General features: G+C 37.8%; 2 protein-coding genes across 3 annotated transcripts; one reads left to right on the top strand and one right to left on the bottom strand.

Annotated features, from left to right (window-relative positions):
- Positions 1 to 4,657: 4,657 nt before the first annotated feature.
- On the top strand, positions 4,658 to 15,028 carry LOC121267987 (carbon catabolite repressor protein 4 homolog 1-like). 2 transcript variants are annotated; one of them, XM_041172083.1, is made up of 12 exons: positions 4,658 to 5,377; positions 9,821 to 10,565; positions 11,577 to 11,663; positions 11,792 to 11,875; positions 11,952 to 12,038; positions 12,146 to 12,232; positions 12,710 to 12,763; positions 12,863 to 12,954; positions 13,100 to 13,214; positions 13,389 to 13,536; positions 13,633 to 13,787; positions 14,788 to 15,028. In XM_041172083.1, the coding sequence occupies exons 1-11, from the start codon at positions 5,220 to 5,222 to the stop codon at positions 13,776 to 13,778; spliced, it is 1,803 nt and encodes a 600-aa protein (XP_041028017.1). In that variant the 5' UTR covers positions 4,658 to 5,219; the 3' UTR covers positions 13,779 to 13,787; positions 14,788 to 15,028. The 2 variants fall into 2 exon arrangements, with proteins under 2 accessions (XP_041028017.1, XP_041028016.1); XM_041172082.1 differs by having other exon boundaries at positions 14,783 to 15,028.
- A 626-nt stretch (positions 15,029 to 15,654) lies between these two features.
- On the bottom strand, positions 15,655 to 20,229 carry LOC121268117 (DEAD-box ATP-dependent RNA helicase 37-like). Its single transcript, XM_041172245.1, has 7 exons — positions 19,994 to 20,229; positions 18,826 to 19,611; positions 18,624 to 18,707; positions 17,533 to 17,775; positions 16,785 to 16,952; positions 16,545 to 16,658; positions 15,655 to 16,371 (listed from the first exon to the last, which is right to left on the bottom strand). The coding sequence occupies exons 2-7, from the start codon at positions 19,579 to 19,581 to the stop codon at positions 15,874 to 15,876; spliced, it is 1,863 nt and encodes a 620-aa protein (XP_041028179.1). The 5' UTR covers positions 19,582 to 19,611; positions 19,994 to 20,229; the 3' UTR covers positions 15,655 to 15,873.
- Positions 20,230 to 20,307: the final 78 nt, after the last annotated feature.

Raw genomic sequence — 20,307 nt, 5'->3', positions numbered from 1 at the left:
CAAGTGCTCTTGTATTCCAGTGTTGTTATTTAATGATCCTGCTATATGGGAGCAAAATATTACCAACTTCATATTATTGTTTTTCTTTTATGTCCTTTTTTCTATTGCATGCCTGGTTCGAGTAGATAATCAGTAGCATTTTAAGGTTCATATATTTAATGATCAATTTTCCCTTTTTTGTTTTCATGTTAGAAGTTGGGGAAATTGGCATGGAGGGATTTATGACGATATTTCCATATATCTTGTCACTGTCTATGATTTTGTTTATTGGTGGACTGTGAATTAATAGGAGCTGCATAGAACTCAATTGGATGTAATATTTGATGGGGGAAAACAGAAGGAGAAAGTGAAACTTACAAATTCAGTGACCATCATCACTTTCTTTTTTTTCCTTCCCTCTTTTTCTTTTCTGAGCACTAAAATCACATACAGAAAAGCATATAAAGAAATCTTGTCTGCACTAATATATTGGCAACTAATAAATGAATAGTTATCAAATATATGATCAACACACATTAAAAGCAACTTTATCTTTCAACCATCAAATCTGAAGTCCAATCCTAGCAAAATCTATGATAGTAAACCCAACAGCTTCAAACTTTTCTCTCTCGTTGCTCTCTCTGAATTTAAAGTAGTCTAAAGAGACAAATGGCTTGTAAAGCCTCATATTTCCTTCTCCAATCACTTCATCTGGTGCTGTGATCACCTTTTTATCCTCAAAGCACCAAAAGAAAGCTAGAGAACAGTGGTTTGCTAGCTGGTATGTGATGGATTAATGTTTGTCTCGTTTGTCTCAGATTAATAGCTCTAAAAAGCCAAAAATAAAATTTGAGGGTGAAGAAGGTTGCTGTGTGAAAAGATGAAATTGCCTAGCAACAATGAAAAACTATAAAGCTTATGATGGAATTGTCCAAGAAAGGAAAAGGAATAAAGGAAACTAATATGAGATTTCTGATCAAAGAAGTAAAAGATCTAGAAAGATATGAGATTTGAGGTGGGACGTGGGAGGTCCTGATTGATTGATTAAAAGACCACAAAGACTACCAAAAAGCTAGAGAAAGGAAAAGATAGTTAAAATGGTTTGGAATAAGGAAATCTTACCAAATAGGCAAAAAAAGAAAAAAAAAAAAAAAAAAGGATTCTATGCTTGAATTCCTTGCCTTTGTCACTCCTAATTTCTTACTAAAATGTTGAAATTGATGTGAATTGTATGCTTGAATTGATATGGATTATGCTTTAATTCTATGCTTGAATTGTTTGACGTGGTTTTGAATCAAACACGGATGTATAATTGCAACATCATTTTAAATTTGTTAACAAATTTTTTCTTAAGTCCATTTTTTTTTTCTAGGAACTTGACTAAATGCAGCATCCTATGATGCCTTCTACCCGCCATCAACAAAACTTTTGCAGAGCTAGTTGTGGATATTGATTACCCCATTGGTAGTTAGGAAATTGCTGTTGTGGATGAATATCTAAGCTGCAGCTTGAATTTCCTGGAGTTTTTCATTTCCATTGATTCCTCTCTTTCATATCTTGGCCAAGCTCGGCTTCTGTTAGCTCATGTTTTGAGCCTTGTGGAGAATTTACCGTCTTCTGCAATAGAGCATCTGAAACCAACTAGACCAATAAGTCTCGACAAGGATTTCGGGAAAGGTGAAACTAAGGAAGATGGTAAAGAAAAGTTTTACTCTTGCAAGGAATGTGTTATTCATGAATCTTTAATCGTCATGAATAGCATAGAATTCTGGTTATGTGGGATTGTGCTGTCTTAAAGGAGATAGCAACTTCTGTAATATTTTGTTTGTAAAGTTTGAACGTGTGTTGATTATGTAATATCCGCCCCAATTATGTATATATTTTTGCTTTTCTTTCTAAGCAATAAACGCTTGGTTCGGGGAACACTTACATAAATGAAGGAAATAAAAATTAGAATTGATCGACACTGATCAACTGCTATTGAAATTTTCTTTAAACAGGAAAATGTTCTTTTTTTTAACTAACAATTCAGAGACTATTTCAAGCTTCTTATGTCTTTTAGAACCGATGATGAAATTTTAGAACTTCACTCAACTTGGAATAAATATTGCAGAGAAAACTTGCTTCCGAATAAAATAAAAATTGTACAAAACATTACACATTAAGCACCGACTTTGAAAATTACACTGCACGCCTACAAACCATGTCAATCTCCAAGACATATGCCACTCGAACATTCTCTTTTTCTTGATGGTAACAATTCTCATTCTTATTAAAAATTCCAAAATTTTGCTAAAAAAAAAAGGAAGAAGAAGAAGACGAGGCTAAGATGCCTCTACAGACTACTACAAGACCATTTGTCAATAAAGTATTTGTCTTGAATGTTTCCTGAGAAACTGCAAACCATCCTAAATCAATAATATTAGTCATGCCAGTATGAAATTTCTCTTAAAAGTGTTGAAGATAGAGTTGAAATTTCCCCATTTTGATGGACAAAATAACTGAGGTTCATCAAACTCCACAAGGAAGAAATCACAGCAAACCAAGAAATCACAAAGACGACGTGCTTGGGGGGGCGGACTGGAAGCTTCACTGCTTGGGGACTTCGTCTTCCATTAGGCTGAGGTTGCATAAATATGGACAAGGATAATAGCAAAATATTGAACTAACAAATAGTTTTCTCAATTTTCTCATTTTTATTGCATAGCATGATTCTTGGAAACAAATAAATGTTGCTGCTGTCAAATGATCACATACAACAATGAGGAAAAGGAAAAAAAAGAAACTGTTTTGATATACAGTCACAACCAGATGCAAAAGGAAGGAATACTTTGGGCGACCATTTATTTTGACACAAAAAGCCAGGGCTACACATACAAACACATCCACAGAGATTTAATTTTGACAATCTAATGAATCACTCTTCTACTTTTAACTTCAAAAGCATAACAACCATCATTTTGCCACTAGTACCTAAAAGCACCCCCAGCCAAGCCAGAAGGGATGGGGAGTCAGTCAATTAAGCACAGGAGAAGTATCATTTTTCTTGAATCCATCATTCTATGATATACTAGAATGCCTTTTTATCAAATCCAACGATTAACTTAACTGAACACTCAATAAAGAAATAGTGAAACATTTGCTCTAACCCATCAATGTCAGCCTCTAAAAAGTGGTCAGACGAAACATGCAGAGCACAAATGCTCTGTGAAGCTTGGGATACAAATGTGTAGGGAACAATTTCAAGATTAGTAGATTTAAAATTCTTCCATTGTACTGGACGGAGTTTCAATTCAATGAATGCCTAGCGACCATTTTGACCAGAGAAGCCTGAATAGGAAATAAATTTTAAGTTTTAATCTCAGGTCTACAACATCTTGGTTTCTAAATTGTAAATATATGAGAATTCACTAATTCCAAATAACTGTATTACGCAGTGGTTATATGCCGCATCCTTTTCCTCGAATTCATATGAAACAACAAGCATATATATGAAAACACTTGTTTCTTATTTAATTTTCTCAGCAACCAAACACAGTTTGAGCAAACATCAAAATCAAAGTTCGCTTTTTGAAGTCTCTGCACATTGACATTGGTTTCCTGGAACACAAAAACTAATCCAAAAGAGAAATTTTGGTTCAAATGAATGAATCATTTTTGTTTCAGCTGTTACCACAGGACAAATAAAATATACCCACGTCCTACTACTACATTCTCTCTGTAATCAATACATAAGAAATCTGAAGCCTGAATACCAAACACTCACATTACAACGCCCTTGCCTGGTGAAAAAAAAAAAAAAACTGAAACGTTCCAAATTTTTTTCTTTTCTTCTCCCAATTTTCTCAATGACCAGAGAGGTACCCCAGAAAAAAAAAAAAAAAAAAAAGAGAATACCTTTGGGCGTGAATCATGAAGGGGTGGGAGCAGTGGTAGGAGTTCCTTGTGCCATCTTTGTTTCAGCCGAAGGCTTGGATTCCTTTGAAGGCTTTGTTTATCCTTTCTCCAGTGCCATATATGAGAATAATAATGAAAAAAAATTATATTAAAAAAAATTGAACAATTAGAACTACTTCGATTATGGGTTTTGGCCGGTAGTTGGAAGAGGAAAAGTGGGTGTTTGTTTGAATAAAAAAAGGGAGCATCAACCTCTGGAGTTTCTATGTTTATTTATAAAGCTTGGAAGCTTTTTTTCTGCTGTCAAATTTTGGGGAAACAAACATATTGTGAGCTGGGAATTGTTTTCCCAATCTGATATGAAAATAGAAATCTGATGGAAAACGGAGTGTTAAGATAAGGAGGACAATTTGATCAAGATCTTTGTTGTAGAAGCTGTCTCTCTCGCCCAAAGACATACAGATTTATGATACTTTGTTTACAACTAGATTTCTTTTTCGGTGGTTTGTTGCTTGGCTTGATTGTGCTGAGATCGAATACGACGAAGGAGGTGCGAAATGAGAACTCTCGAACAAGAATTAGGGCTGAGAGAAGAGACGATTTCATCTATGTGTGAGGGCTGAGAGCCTGCGAGCGTGCGTGTAAGTGAATCCGGTCCAGTGTGTTTAGTGAATCCGATCCACATATCAAGTGTGTTGCGGCTACAACCAACAGTTGGCTGAGATAAAGATTTTTTCATTTTAAAAACAAAAAGCATGAACATATAGCAAAGGGGAACACAAACGGGCTAAAAACATAACAATAGAGAGAGAAACCGAGGCCCTATCATTTTTAATAGAAACCGTCCGTTTGTATTTGGCTCGCTCTCACTGCAGCACGGTCGATCACGTAATTGACTGTTCTCACTACCTCCGTAAAACCCTAATTATCGATCGCTTCCTCCCTAGAATCTTCAATCCCTCTCTTCTCAATCGATCCTCTTCAATCGCTTTTCGAAACCTGACCATTTATATCCCTCTGTCTGACCTGAAATACCTCACTCTTCGTGCAAGATCCGTGGCGGCTTTCGTTGAATTCCATGATATTTTAGGGTTCGCTTTGTGGTCCGTCAAGGCTGGCGGGTATTCGCGTCAAGTAAATGGCGGATCCGCCAGGTTTCCGTCCTCCTCCGCACGCGTGGTCTTCCCGAGGAAGCTTCCGGACTTGTTTCTTCTGTCTCTGTCCTTGTGGGTCCCACTCAGTTCGATTGCCGTTAAAAGGGTTATAGAGCTGCAAAGATTACTCAGTGGAAAAAAAAAAAAAAAAAAAAAAAAAGCAAAAAAAACGGAAGGAAGAGAAAAAGCATGCTAAGTGTGCTGCGTGTGCACCTCCCTTCTGATATCCCCATTGTAGGCTGCGAGCTAACGCCCTACGTGCTCCTTCGCCGTCCTGACAAGACCGTCGCCACCGACGATGTGTTCGATTTTGCTCCACTCGAAGGCCACTTCTTGAGGTACATGTGGTAAGTGAAACAAAGCCCCACCATCTTTTGCTATTGTTGAATTTTGGTTTTTTGTTTCTACTGCTAGGTGAATTTGAATCTGGGTGGTTGTTGGACATTTCTGTACAGGCTCTGTTAAAGACGAACTTTATTGCGTGTGATTTTTGGTGCTTATAATTGGATAATTTTTGTTATTTACAAGCTTGTATCGACATTAGTCTTCAATCTTCGTGGGCTTCAATTATGTCTGCATGAATTAAAGGTTACTCTTCTATGTTAGTTTTAGTTACACAAATGTAGAGCTACCGATAAAAAAAAAGTTACACAAATTTAGAGTTGGAACTTTATTATAATTTGAATGTGGTTTTTTTTCCTAGTTGTTGCTTTTCTATTTGATAGTGCAATTAGATATAATATATTCATTTTTTAAGATCTTGCTAATTTTTTTTTTTTTTGATAAGTAAACAAATTTTATTGATCAAAGAATTAGGTAAAGCCTGATACAAATACAAGAACAACTATATGCCCTAATTAAGAAGGCGCAAAAGAGACAAGAAAGTCATGTAGGTCCATGCTGTTGAAATCAACAACAATGGCTCAGGAGAGTATTGTAAAATAAAGCTATAAGTTCCTCTAGCGATCTCTCTGTCTTCAAACGTCCACGCATTGCGCTCCTACCACAAACACCACATGATGCATATAGGAATCATCTTTCAAACCGCTTTAATCTACTGCATGCCTCTTATATTTGTCCAGCTGGCCAGCATTGCCATTACAATCTTCAGCATAACCCAAGCTAGCTCTACTCTACCGATATTCCACAAAACCCTTGTTGTCTCACAATGTAGTAGGAGATGGTCCACTGACTCGCTCCCTCCCCTACACATGCAACACCAATCTGTTATGATAACCCTCATTTTCCTCGAGCTATCGGTTGCGAGGATCTTGCCCAAAGATGCTGTCCATAAGAAGAATGCAGCTTTGGAGGGCACCTTGTGTCTCCAAAGTTTTCTCCAAGGAAACTTAATGTTGGGCTCTTGAGTGAGAGCGTTATAAAAAGAGCAAACCGAAAATACACCTTTCCCGACGGGTGACCACCACAAGCCATCTTCTCGTTGATTGCTCAGTTTAATGAAGTACAAAAGGCTGTAAAAATCAGCAAAACTGCTCGTCTCTCAATCTTGTGCTGCTCTACTAAAACTGATATCCCAATGGATCTTCCCTCTCAATAACCCCATGACATCAACCATTGCAACGTCTTTAGCTCTAGCAATTTGGAACAGTGAAGGAAATGAATCTTGTAGGGAAGTATCACCACACCATATATCATTCCATAATTTAATCCTGGAACCCTCACGCAACTGGAGTTGAGTATGTCGAGTAAAGACCCCCCATCGTCTTTTAATGTTTTTCCATAACCCCACTCCATAGGCTCCTCTAACTCCTTTAGAACTCCATCCTCCCATATGCCTCCATATTTGTGCTCAATCACCACCTTCCATAGGGCTTCTGGTTCCTTATTATTTCTTCACAACCATTTTCCGAGTAGCACCTGATTAAAAATCTCACATTTCTAGTACCCAAACCATCGTAGGAGATAGGACGACATACCATCTCTCACTTCACTAGATGGAATTTGAACTCCTCCCCCAAACCACCCCACAAGAAGTTACGTTGGAGTTTCTCAATTCGGTATGCCATACTTGCAGGTATGGGGAAAAGTGATAAAAAATAAGTTGGCAAGCTAGAAAGTGTACTCTTGATCAAGTTAATCCTGCCACCTTTCGATAAGTACATTCTCTTCCATCTCACTAGTTTCTTCTCTATCTTCTCAATCATTGTCTCCCATAAAGTGGATGCTCTCGCAGCCACCCCCAACAGAAGTCCTAGGTACTTTAAAGGAAGGGAGGCTATCTAACAGCCCAACGTGCTAGCCAGCTGCCGTATATTAGGGACATCTCCAATTGGAACCATCTCTGATTTATTTAAGTTCACTTTCAACCTGGATACTGCTTCAAAGTGTCATCTGCAAACAACAAATGAGATATTTTAATGATTCCCCTATTTGGGATTCCAATCGAAAAGCCATCCACAAAGTCATTATTAACCAAAGCCGATATCGTCCTGCTTAAACCCTCCATCACAAAGACAAACATCAAAGGTGACAACGGGTCGTCTTGTCGTAGGCTTTGTGAGCTATGGAAGAAACCAATTGGGCTACCATTTATCAACACAGAGAATTTCACCATAGATATGCACCAATGGATCCACGATCGCCACCTCTCACCAAAATTGCACCTCCCAAGAAGGTAGAGGAGAAAGTCCCATTAACGTGATCATACGCTTTCTCCATGTCAAACTTGCAAATGATCCCTGCTATGTCAACCTTCAATCTACTGTCCAAATATTCATTAGCAATAAGAAACGTGTCTAGAATTTGCCTACCTTTAACAAAGGCATTTTGTGGTTTGGTGATGATTTTCCCCACTACCTCACTTAGTCAATTTGCAAGCACTTTGGATGTGATCTTATAAACCCCATTCACTACGCACTACGCTAATGGGTAGAAACTCCTTAACCTCATTAGCCCCTACCTTCCCACCTTCTTTGGGATCAATGCGATGAAAGTGGTATTTAAGCTTCTCTCAAGTGATTGATTTGACTTATTTATGAGAAGCTAATTTTCTGAAGTGTATTTTTTTGGATGGACCAAGAGGTACGCCAAATATGCAACTGTACCTTGTGATCCATGTGTTGGATCATGTGTTCCGCACTTATAGAAAGATCATGCATTCAAAGACATTTGATTCCTAAATTTAAAATTAATGACAATGCTATTGTTAGTATTGCAACAGATCGGAGTTAGTTTATATATTTCATGGTTCGCTTTTTTGTTTAATGGAGTATGCAGTTGTAGTGCAATAAAATTGTCCAGGGAAAGAGCATAGGTGTGTTTTTCTCATGCATGGTTAATTCATATTTTTTAATTTTGCTATTAGTTAGGTTCTTGGGAGGGGAGATTTAGATACTTTCTTAGTTAATTCATACTTTTGGAGGCTTCTCGTTTAAAGAGGAAAAAGGAATGCATGAAGCTAGCGTGTTGAATAAGGCAGTCAAACTTAGAAAATATATTTTCTTATCAAAAGAAAGTGCTTGCCCAAAAAAGGGGGCAGAAGATCTAGGGAGCCAGTTAGTGTTATGTATGTCCAAGCTTGACAATAGCAATGGAGATTTGGTACGGAGAGGCCTGGGGTGCGACGATTAAGAGTTGATCCACCTGCAGTCACAAGTAAGCAACTCCAACCACTGCTATGCCCATACTTGATGCTGGCTCCATACGGATGCCTTGGGTTTGTAGAGATCTTGATAAGAAAGTTATAACAAGTAACCAGAAAGAGATCTTAATCTGAAAAGGTAATAATAACTAGCAAGAATACTTTTATCAAATACTTGGGTAACACCTATTTGCTTGATTCAATAAAATTTTATCTTATAAAAAAGTATTTATAAGAATTTTTTTTTTTTAATGGGTAAAAGAAAATTTATTAATAGAAATGAAAATAGACTTATCCCAAGTACATAGGACGTATAAAAGGGAAAACACCTAGTCAATAACTAGAAATAGATACGAGAAAGTCATGAAAACTGAGTTCGTTTAGATGTGTGATATCCCATATGATAAGAATAAGGCTAGGTGGTATATGAGATCTCATATTGCTCGGGAAGGAGAAGTTCTTGCTCTTTATAAGGTTCCAATGGAGCTCTAATTGTATCATTGACTAGTCCTTTTAGAGTATAGATCATATGATTTGGGCCTTCCATTGGGGCGTTACGAGATTTATAGCAATTGCCCATGACATTACTGTATCAAAGAAGAAATGTCTAAGTTCATCCAATGAGCGTTCCTTGTATTCAAAGTTTCAATCATGATTTTCCCTCTAGATGAACCACAGTAGACATATGGGAACCCCTTGGGTGCAAACAAAATCTCTAGGGACTGGGGGATTTTTCCCCTGAATTACCCGAGGTACACTTGCGGGAAACTCCTTGCTGAGGGCCTCTGCACCCCTAGGATTAATCGGGACACTATTCCGGGACACCCGCTGCCAATAAAAAAAATTCCATAATATGGCAATTGCTGGGTTGCTGTGTAGACCTTTCCAACTGGTAAAAAGGTCAACTACCCTCCTAGGCATAACTCATCCTAGCCCCACTTAAAAAATAATACTCCTATCAAATAATGATAATAATACTTATAAAAAATAACAACTACAATAAGAATAGCAATAGTAACAATCTTTCACACCAATGTCATCTATCAGAGTTAGATGTTGCCTTGCAAGATATTGTTGATACGGATATTTCTTTTTTTGCCTGATATATTACATTTTCTGGTTCACCTAATGGTTTGCAACCCAGAGTTCAGGCTGTAATTATTGACACCAATTTTGGGCTTGTTTGCAGGTATCGTATACAAAGTGATAAAAAAGTTGCTGTCTGTAGCATACATCCATCTGAGCAAGCCACACTGCAGTGCCTCGGTTGTGTTAAGGCCAAAATTCCTGTTGCCAAAAGTTATCATTGCTCTCCTAAGTGCTTCTCAAATGCATGGCAACATCATCGTGTTTTACATGACCGTGTTGCAAGTGCTGTAAATGAAAATGGAAATGAAGAGGAAGAGTTGTTTGGGCGCTTCAATAGTTCAGGATCTGCTGCTAGCTTATCTGGTTCTGCATCAACTCCTAGCTTGACTAATGGTTCAGCACCTTTGTATCCTGCTGCTGTTACACAGAGGAGTGGTGGTGAAACTTGGTTAGAGGTTGGATGCAATAAAAGATATACACCAACAGCTGATGATATTGGCCATGTTCTTAAGTTTGAATGTGTTGTAGTAGATGCTGAAACAAAACTTCCTGTGGGGCATGCCCACACTATATTAACCTCCCGTGTAATTCCAGCTCCCTCGCCTAGTCCACGTGGTTTAATCCCTGTGAATGGAGCTGATCTGATGGGGCATCTAGATTCAGATGGCCGTGTTTCGTCCTCTGGAACTTTTACTGTGCTCTCGTACAACATTTTGTCTGATGCTTATGCTACAAATGATATATACAGTTACTGCCCCTCTTGGGCTCTTTCCTGGCCGTACCGCAGACAAAATTTATTAAGAGAAATAGTTGGCTACCGTGCAGATATTGTTTGTCTTCAGGAGGTATGCAAGCCGAATTTCAGTCATTGTATGGTGAGAAATATTTGGGTTTGACCAGTGGTGCCGTGGTAGAAAGTTTGCAAATTTCAGGTTAAAGTATTTTTTTTAGGGAAGCTGTTGTACTCAATGGAGGTGTAAGGAAGCTGAAATTACTAGTATTCGGCATTTTGAAATGTGATTTTAGATCTCCGTTTTTCACTTTTAGCTACAAAATCTTGAGTTGCTTATTTATGCATCTGACCATTTTTAAAGACCCAAATGACCCTTAGGTTTTGAAAGTTTTTTGCTAATGCTGAAGCTGAGATACTAGTTTTGGTTTCCTTTAATTAAATCTATAAATGTGGGATCTATTTGGTATTTTTGAAGTGACATGCATGTTTTGAAGGGGATTCATTTGCTTCCTTTTATATCTGTTATTTTTTATGAGTAATTCGTTTGCTGTTGTTACTGTGTTCTTCTAAATTATCAATGCTGCATGCAATAGGAAGACATGATCCTCCTATGCTCTGTTACAGTGTTCTTCTGAATTAATAATCATGATGCGGCAGAACTTGGATTGGAAATTTCCTTTGAAAACTTATAATTTGAGAAAAGGGCATGTTTGGTTAGTGAAAGAGATTTCTTTAAAAAAAAATTCAGATTTGTTTTGTATTGAATTTTGTGAAAGTGGGTGGGTGAGAGCTTGTTTAGGTAAAAAAATTTTGAGATGTATTTGTATTGGGTTTGTGAAAGTTTTTTTTATAGGTAATCAAGAAGTAAATTGGGGTTTGTGAAATTAGATATGTTGAATTTAAAAAAAAGTTTGGATAAAATTCTTGCAAGGTTTTGTGAAAGTTGTTTTGATTTTTGTGTTTTTTTAACAAAATCTTAGGCAAATGATTGGTGAAACACTTATTTGAGAATAAATGTTTTTTTTTGGTGTTTAAAAGGTTTTTGGATTGAATTTGAAATTCAAAAACCTAATGTGGATCATGCCTTAGTATGACCTAATAATGTATTCATTCTTCCTTCCAGGTTCAAAGTGATCACTACGAGGAGTTTTTTGCTCCAGAACTGGATAAACATGGCTATCTTGGTTTATATAAGAGAAAAACGAATGAGGTTGTTTGAAAACTTCTTGCTTCTTTTACATATATATATATATACACATACATACATATATATATATATATAAATTTGTTCCTTTTGGTTAGCTTCTGAAGCTCTTTATATTATTGATCTTGTTGCAGGTTTACATTGGAAATACCAATACAATTGACGGGTGTGCAACATTTTTCCGGAGAGACAGATTTTCACATGTTAAAAAATATGAGGCGAGGAACTTTCTTGCTTTAATTGTAGCACTCCATGGTTCTTTGTCATTTTATTGAAGTTTCTGCTCGTGTGCAGGTTGAATTTAATAAGGCTGCACAGTCTTGGACTGATAGTCAATTGCCAAGTGCTCAGAAGAAAACTGCTTTAAACCGGTTGTTTAAGGTGGTCAGTGTAATTTATATTTTTCCTGGGTCTTGTCCCCAGATGTTGTGCAGTTTATGTTGGCCTGATAAATGCTCATGTGAGTTTTTATTTATTTATATATATAGGATAATGTTGCTCTGATAATGGTTTTGGAAGCAAAATTCAGTAATCAGGGAGTTGATAATCCTGGAAAACGCCAGCTTCTTTGTGTGGTAGGAATTTTTATTTTTGTTAATTCTCTCTCTCTCTCTCTCTCTCTTTCCCTCTCTCTCTCCCCCTTCCCCCTCCCCCCCCCTTCCTTTTCCTTTCATCCTTCCCCACTTACTCTATACTAAAATTATTAGACATGGAACCCTTTTTTGTGCTATTTGCATATGGGTATGGCCTCCTGCTTTGTGTGCGATCAGGCAAGCTGCTTTCTGTGAGCAGTGGTTGGATGTTGAGGAGTGGCCATGAGCCAGCTTCAGTCCAGGCCCAAGTATTGGTCTTTCTCAGTTGTCATTAATGTATCGAGTCATTCCCTTATACATGCACTGTTGTGGCTTCTTTCTCATTTTATTGAATAGGTCATTATGTGAAGGCTGAGAATCGAGATATGATTCCTTGTCTTTTTCAATACTCCTGCTTGCCCTTGCACTGGCTTGTCATGGTATATTCTAACCACAATTTTTTTGTCCTTTTGGCTACAGGCAAATACACATGTAAATGTTCACCAAGATTTAAAGGATGTAAAGCTGTGGCAGGTAATATTTTTTTTAGTTGGTATTTATATGTAAGCCTTATACTTGTTTCAGTCATCAAAACCCATATTAATTTTGCTGACTGCTTGTTTGTCAACTTAGGTTCATACTCTTCTGAAAGGATTGGAGAAAATAGCTGCCAGTGCCGACATTCCAATGCTGGTTTGTGGGGACTTTAATTCAGCTCCTGGAAGGTCTGTCTATTGATATGATATTATTTTCGTTTATTTCTTTTTACTTATTTTGCTAAGCAGATATGCTCCAGCTGATGTAGGACTTTTAAGTAATATATCACAAGTATTGGTTTATGCAACGAGGTAGTGCTGTATTTTGTTGCAGTGCTCCTCATTCACTTCTTGCTATGGGGAAGGTGGATCCGTTACATCCAGACTTGGCAGCAGATCCTCTTGGTATCTTGCGTCCAAACAGCAAGTTGGTGCATCAGTTGCCACTGGTAACACATGTTTTCTTCTTGTACATGGTTTCCGATCCATACTTATTGTTGATGAACCTTTTTCTACTCACTAGACTCCTGGTTAAAATGAAAAAGGTGGGAAAAAAGAATGGGGAGGAGGTTATTCTTTCTGGTTTAAGGCTGATGCTGGGTGTAATTGATGTGCATTTTCAGGTGAGTGCTTACTCGTCCTTTGCAAGAATGGGGGTTGGTCTTAGTTTGGGACAGCAGAAAAGGAGATTGGACCCCACAACAAATGAACCCTTATTTACAAATTGCACTAGAGATTTTATTGGCACACTAGATTATATATTCTACACAGGTGAAATTGTGCAACAAATTTTTTTAATCTGTTAATTTATGATTTTTTTTTTTTAAATCGCATTTAAATGTTAAGATATCTGGGTTGTGGCTTCAGCGGACTCTTTGACGGTAGAATCTTTATTGGAGCTCTTGGATGAGGAGAGCTTGAGGAAGGACACTGCGCTTCCTTCTCCAGAGTGGTCGTCGGATCATATTGCACTCTTAGCTGAATTTCGCTGCATGCATAGAGGTAGACGTTGACACTTCAGGGTAAGTAATTGTTATACATATATAATCTAATTCATTTGTTTGCTCATTTGCTTGCAAGATTTTTTTTTTGTAAGCTGGTTGATATGCTCTTAATACACGGATTTTATCGTTGTTAGTATTTGTATTGATAATTCATGTACATAATCTTTGTTTTATTTTATTAACAATAAAAATTTTATTCGACCTAAAAAGCACAAGTGAGCAGGCTCTGATGAATTATACTCTTTTCTCTATTAGTGATCCCTAGCATCTGATTATTTGTCACTTTGTCAAGCCTTTGAGTCTGGTCTGTCTGAGGGAAACCAAGAAAACATTGTTGCTGTTTGGATAAGATCAGATGTAGAACAAAACTTGCTTCCCACTACAATGGAGTAGTCTTATAAGGAAGATGCAGGCAATGAAAAGACATTTACTGATCTACCCACATGGAAAATCACCTCCCGTTGTTTCTACTTGAAGAATATATCTCCTGAACTTAGACTACTTATTGGGGAAGAAAGAGAAACCATGATCACATATTGCTCAAAAGTTTTCAGAATGCCTGGAAAACTTTTCTGAACACAATTGTTTTAGTTGATACTTCTGTATTTTATATATCCCATAACTTCAGGGCATAAATTTTGCTTATCATAATGACAAAGATAACTTTAGGAAAGAAACTGATTACCAAGTGCAAATTACTATATCTACTTAGAGAGAAGAATTCTTTCTAGTTCTATGAGGCAAATCAACTTGCAAATGTTGAACCTCTAGTTTGTGGTGAGAAGGTCGAAGATTGTTTTGGCTCTAATACACAAATGATGTGCACGGTAGATTCCTGTTGCAAAGGTTCAAAACATTGCGTACTCACAAATGATTAAGGTCCAGGGCGAATCATTTAGGAAGAAACACCAAACATTCTTGGCCAGATTGCTGGCACTGAATTCATAAATGTGTTGCTGTACATGGTCTATCTAATGTGGTTATTGTGTTAACATCAACCTCAATGGTTGTAGGTCAGGAATGGAGACGCCCAAAGAAGTTGTTGGATAAAGACAAAAGCTATTGTTAGAATTGTAGATCATATGTCCATGTCTTACTCAGGTATCTCCTTGTGGGATCCTTTCTATGATCTCCTTTGTATCATCTTAACCTGTCTTATAGAAAAAAAAAAATTACAATTTTCCCGTACTCAATTACCTTTTTCTTTTTCTTTTTCCTTACTAATAGAAATTTCATTAGAATTTTTCGCCGGCTCAAAATAACTTATCAACTCCTCTCGTTAAGTTATGCCCTCCTTTTGTCTTTGGGTTCCCCATGTTTCCGTAGGTTTAATTACAGTTGCCTTTTTATTATTATAAATGTGAATTTTCTTTCTCTTTGCTTTTTTAAAGAAAAGGTACAAAGAAAGACAATAAGCATTGAGGCATAAATATGGGACATAGAAGCTTAAGGTTGACTTGTTATTCCACCGTCGTGACCTTCGTTTCATTTTCTTTATTCGTTCTTTCTTTGTTTAAAAATATAATATGACAAAATTATCGAATTTCTGTTAAATTTAGTAATTTGGATGGTCGGTTTAGAATTCTACTCGAGTTGCGATTTAAGGCACATACCTTACTCTTTGATTTATAATCAGGAAAGGAAGGGGCCGTGGAATCCATTTCTTTCCTCATCTTTTTAATTCGCGGTCCTTCAGACATTTATAGCGAAAAAACCTGATTCGAGTCTTTTGACGGGGCAGCAATGAATATAATTTCTTAAACACAAATTTATTCTCTAGCTACCCGCTGCCCTATCTTGGCTAACTAATCCAAATTTTTCTCTCTTCAATTTTCTGGGTCAGGCACAAAAAATGAATCAACTATTTAGAAAACCTGAATACTTCAGAAAATAAATATTTTTCGATAATTGCTGCTTTACGGGCATTAGCATCATGCTTGTCCTACAATGCCCAGGAACTAGTATAGCTAACTAAAATGGCAGATGTGTCCGTACCTACGCCTATCTTTGGGAACACATCCACCCCTTCAGAAGGCCATCGACTAATACGCTATACACCCGTCAAATATATATATTAACAGAAAACATAAGAGACAAATTCAGACTAATCCCAAGCACCGGTCACACCTGGACCATAACCGCCACCATAACCACCAGAAAACCCATATCTACCGCTACCTTTTGCTCCACCATGGTAGTCCATAGCTCGATTAAATGAATTCTCCCTCCTAAAATCACGGCCACCAAATCGGCCTCCCCAAGACCGCCGATTTCTGCTGCCACCACCACCATGAGAAGTCCTAGTCCTTGATGCATATCGTATAAGCCAGGCAGGTACTTCTTGATTTGCTTCTTGCATTAGATCAGCCAGTGGCCTTGCCAGTGATGAATTACCCTCATTAAAGAAGGCCGTTGCTAATCCTGTTTTGCCAGCCCGCCCTGTCCGTCCTATCCGGTGAACGTAATCATCAATATCATTGGGGAGATCAAAGTTGACCACATGCGCTACATGGGGAATATCCAGACCACGTGCCGCTATATCTGTTGCCACTAAAATTGGTGTCTTTCCACTCTTGAACGATCTCAATGCCTTTTCTCTTTCCTGCAAACAAAACCATAAACGATAAGGCTGTGATATTACAATGATAATGTCAAAACTACAGCTGCCGATGAAATGGTCAACACTAATCACAGGTCCAAAGGAAATAACTACATTTAAAAACTGAAGATAACTTTCGTATTATCGTCAAGGCGACAGCAAAGAGTAAAGTTCACCTGTTGTGTTCTGTCACCATGAATGGTAGTTGCAGGAAAACCATTAGCATACAACCAATGCTCCAATGAGTCGGCTCCCTTCTTTGTCTCCACAAAAACTAAAGTTAAAGATTGCTGCAAATTCAAAAGACAAGTGATTATGAAAATAGTGTGCTAAATATAAATAAAACCATCAAATAAAACAGAAAGGAACTTCATTGGCAAGTCCAAATTGAAGAATGCGAGCATATCTCATGTTACCTTTCCCTGCATTCCACTTTCTTTCTGAGCATGAATAAGATCCATGAGATGGCTTCTCTTGTCAGACTCATGAACAAATTCAACTCTTTGAACAATCAAATCGGTACTTGAACCAACCCTTCCAACAGCCAAAAATATGTAATTTGAAAGGAAATCAGATGCCAATCTCTGCATGCCAAATCAAAATCACAAGATTGCTATCAGATAGATGCAATTTGAGGTGATTCTTTTCAGCAAAGTTTTTATTGTTAGCCTTGTTGCGTATTAAAAATGGTGATCCAATAAACAGTGCATGTAAAATAACTATCTAGAAGAGATTGACTCTTCCTACTGCAATATATAAAGAATTTCCTATTGCAAGAAATTAAGCACAAAGTACCACCTACATTTTTTTTATATGTTCCAGTGACAATAAAGAAAAGGAACAAGAGAATTATTGAGGTACAAATGGGGCACCAAAAAAATCCTATTCCATTAGGATATCAAAAGAAAACCCTATATCACATACTGACCACTCAAGTACCCTTCATTACAAATTCCAAGTTCACACACATGCACAAATGCACACATCAATACGTTTTTTTGATAGGTATAATACACACCGATATGTGAAGACTCAAAGGGTATGACTTCTTATTCTTCTTCTAACAAAAAAAAAAAGCACCATGACCCAACGATTGATAACATAAAATGCATGATGCTATTGAGCAACTCAAGAAACCACTTAAACACGACAATTAAGACTTGCCTGTATCTCTTTAGGGAAGGTGGCGCTAAACAGCATTGTCTGTCTCACACCTTGTGGAGGCATGTCCATTTGTTCCACTATCTTTCGGATTTGAGGCTCAAAACCCATATCCAGCATCCGATCTGCTTCATCAAGAGCTAAATATCTGATCATCTGCAATGAGACTTTTGCTCTCTCAAGCAAATCAACCAATCGTCCCGGGGTTGCCACAAGGATATCGACTCCTCTCTCAAGATCCCGCCACTGCCCGCAAAACACGTCATTAATTATCAATACAACAAAATTAGACAGTAGATATTCACTAAAAGGTCAACCAAGCTGAAAATGAGAAGTATTATGAGTACAACTAACATGTTAGCTATGACCCTTCATGGTGAAACCAAATCAAACTCCTCAGTGTTCCCCACTCCATCTCCCCCTCCCCCCTTTCAAACCGCCCCCACCCGACAAAAAAAAAAACATCCCTAAAGAACCAGTCAACATTTATATGACATAACTTGACAGTTCTTTTTATGAATAAAAATAAACATATTAATTTTGGTAAATAATTTGACATTTTAACAGTAAACGTCTTTAAATATTACCCCCACAAAATCTTAACCATTCCCATGAATCCAAACCTCATGAGCATTATCTGCCGAAAAAAGAACAGCCACTGGCATTTTACTCGCCAGGATGGTGGAGATATTATTTCAAAGGCAAGGTGTATGGAACTTAAACAGATTCAAATACTTAAACAGCTGCACTCTGCACCAGTCAAATCCAAAATAAAGAAATTCTGAGATATAGGAAAAGCAACAAGTCCTATGGTATTATGTTAATCCAAATAGGAAAAGCAACTCTCTATTGCGAGCCTACTTCCATCAGGATAAAAGAAAAAAGAAATCAGTTAAATAACATGCACAAATAAGCAAGTCCACATAAGATTATCTGCAGCCCTCCCAAATATAGATGTCAAGACGTTGATAACTTAAGAAGATAATTTTTTTGATACGTTAACTTAGGAAGATAATAAACCAAATAGTATAATAAATGCAAACAAAGAGGCCAAGGAATCAGAAAACCAAAAAGATTGTCAATATAATGAAAACCTGTTGGTTGATTGGTGCTCCTCCATAAGCAACAACCACCTTGACACCAGTTTGATAGGAAAACTTTTTCGCCTCATCATGTATCTACAATTCAATCAAAATGGAAACAAAAATCAGAAAAATAAAATACATAAATAGATTATTTGCAAAGCTCTCAGGGTGCACATCAAGTATGATATAGCAGTATACATGAGAATCTGACCTGGCATGATAACTCCCTAGTAGGCGAAAGAATTAGAGCAAGAGGGTATGCGGTCCGTGCTCCACGTGGTCTCTGAACATACTGCTCCCGCATGATTCCGCTGATAATTGGAAAGCAAAAGGCAGCAGTCTTCCCTGACCCAGTCTGAGCACAAGCCATTAAGTCCCGTCCTGCAAGAGAAATTGGTATAGAATAACGCTGAACGGGTGTCGGTTTCACATATTTGCACCTCCCAATATTTTGATTTAATGCATCCCCCAAGTCAATCTCTGCAAAAGTATTCACAGGGGGTGGCACATTGCCCCCACTTGTCTCCACCGGAATGTCATCATAAGCCTCAAAGTTAATACCCGTATTTTCTTGTTCGCTAATCGCTTGCTCTGCATTGTCATCATCAACAAAGGGGTTCGCCTCGTGCTCCCTCCCTCGGTCCCACCCTCCATTCCTACTACTCCAACCACTACGCCCTCGACCACCACCAGAACCATTATGTGCCGCACGCCCCAAGTCAGGCCTAGAACCTCCAGCCCAGCACAATCCAGTTGTGGGTCCACCAAAGCGAACCCGGCCATTGGCTGATGAAGGAACAGAGTGTAATGGATCAGGGGGATCTGTTGAAGGAGGTTGCCTAATACGGAGATGCGGTGGAACATATGTTGATCGGGTAGGGCGTGTTAAGCCACTACTATCAGAAGCAGCAGTGGGTGCATTCTCAGATGCAGAGTTATCTACAGAATCTGCCCACGAAGTTCTCATAATTGCAAAATGTATAGCTCTTTCCCCTTACTAACAACGGAAACAAAATTATATAACAAAACAAACTCTCAGGATGAAGAATCAGATAGGGTTAAAACTCATACGAAAGAGTAGTGATAAAAACAGTTTCAAACTCAAGATTCGTCGAAAATTAGAACAACGATATGACGAAGGTTAGAAATCCCAATCAGCCAAGCAAACATATCAAATTAGAGACTTGCTGGAATGCCATCAATATAACATAAATTACGAGCAAACACACAGATTCGACAAAGGCAGTGACAAAATCGGATTTTTAAGTAATAATAATGAGCACGCAGCTGAACATCGAATTATAAAATACACAGACATCGAAGGGCTGACAGCACGAGAGAAAAAAAGAAGAAGAAGAAAAAGACAACGAGCTCTATACCTAGCTTCGAGACACAGCAAAACAGTGTGAGGTAAAGAAGAGCGGAAACGAAAATAGCGTAACGAGTATAGAGAATGAAGGGCAGTGATTTGGCGAATCTGGATCGGAGAATGAAACTTGGAAATCCCAGCTTGTTCAGGAAGACGAGCAGACATGGAGCGAAAGTATCGATCTGATTCCACTTTGTATAAAACTAGAAACTTAGCAAAGAAGTTCGATGAGAGTTTCGAACTTCTTTTCTAAGTTTTCTTCACGTGCCGAACCACGTTAGCTTTTTCCATGTACATTAAGGTTTGGGAGTGAACGAGAATTTT

This window comes from Juglans microcarpa x Juglans regia, chromosome 5S (assembly GCF_004785595.1).
Source record: "Juglans microcarpa x Juglans regia isolate MS1-56 chromosome 5S, Jm3101_v1.0, whole genome shotgun sequence".
NCBI lineage: Eukaryota > Viridiplantae > Streptophyta > Magnoliopsida > Fagales > Juglandaceae > Juglans > Juglans microcarpa x Juglans regia.
Note: the sequence above shows the minus strand (reverse complement) of the source record. Positions and strands in the feature narration are given on the sequence as shown.

Bases quoted from the DNA above. Each gene is read 5' to 3' on its own strand.
- LOC121267987 (XM_041172083.1), top strand. From the start codon at position 5,220: ATGCTAAGTGTGCTGCGTGTGCACCTCCCTTCTGATATCCCCATTGTA. The intron at 12,039-12,145 runs GTGGTCAGTGTA...TTATATATATAG, and splicing joins CTTTAAACCGGTTGTTTAAG to GATAATGTTGCTCTGATAAT. The intron at 12,764-12,862 runs GTAATATTTTTT...TTGTCAACTTAG, and splicing joins AGGATGTAAAGCTGTGGCAG to GTTCATACTCTTCTGAAAGG.
- LOC121268117 (XM_041172245.1), bottom strand. From the start codon at position 19,581: ATGAGAACTTCGTGGGCAGATTCTGTAGATAACTCTGCATCTGAGAAT. The intron at 16,659-16,784 runs GTAACATGAGAT...TTGAATTTGCAG, and splicing joins AAAGTGGAATGCAGGGAAAG to CAATCTTTAACTTTAGTTTT. The intron at 16,372-16,544 runs GTGAACTTTACT...TTTTGTTTGCAG, and splicing joins ATGGTGACAGAACACAACAG to GAAAGAGAAAAGGCATTGAG.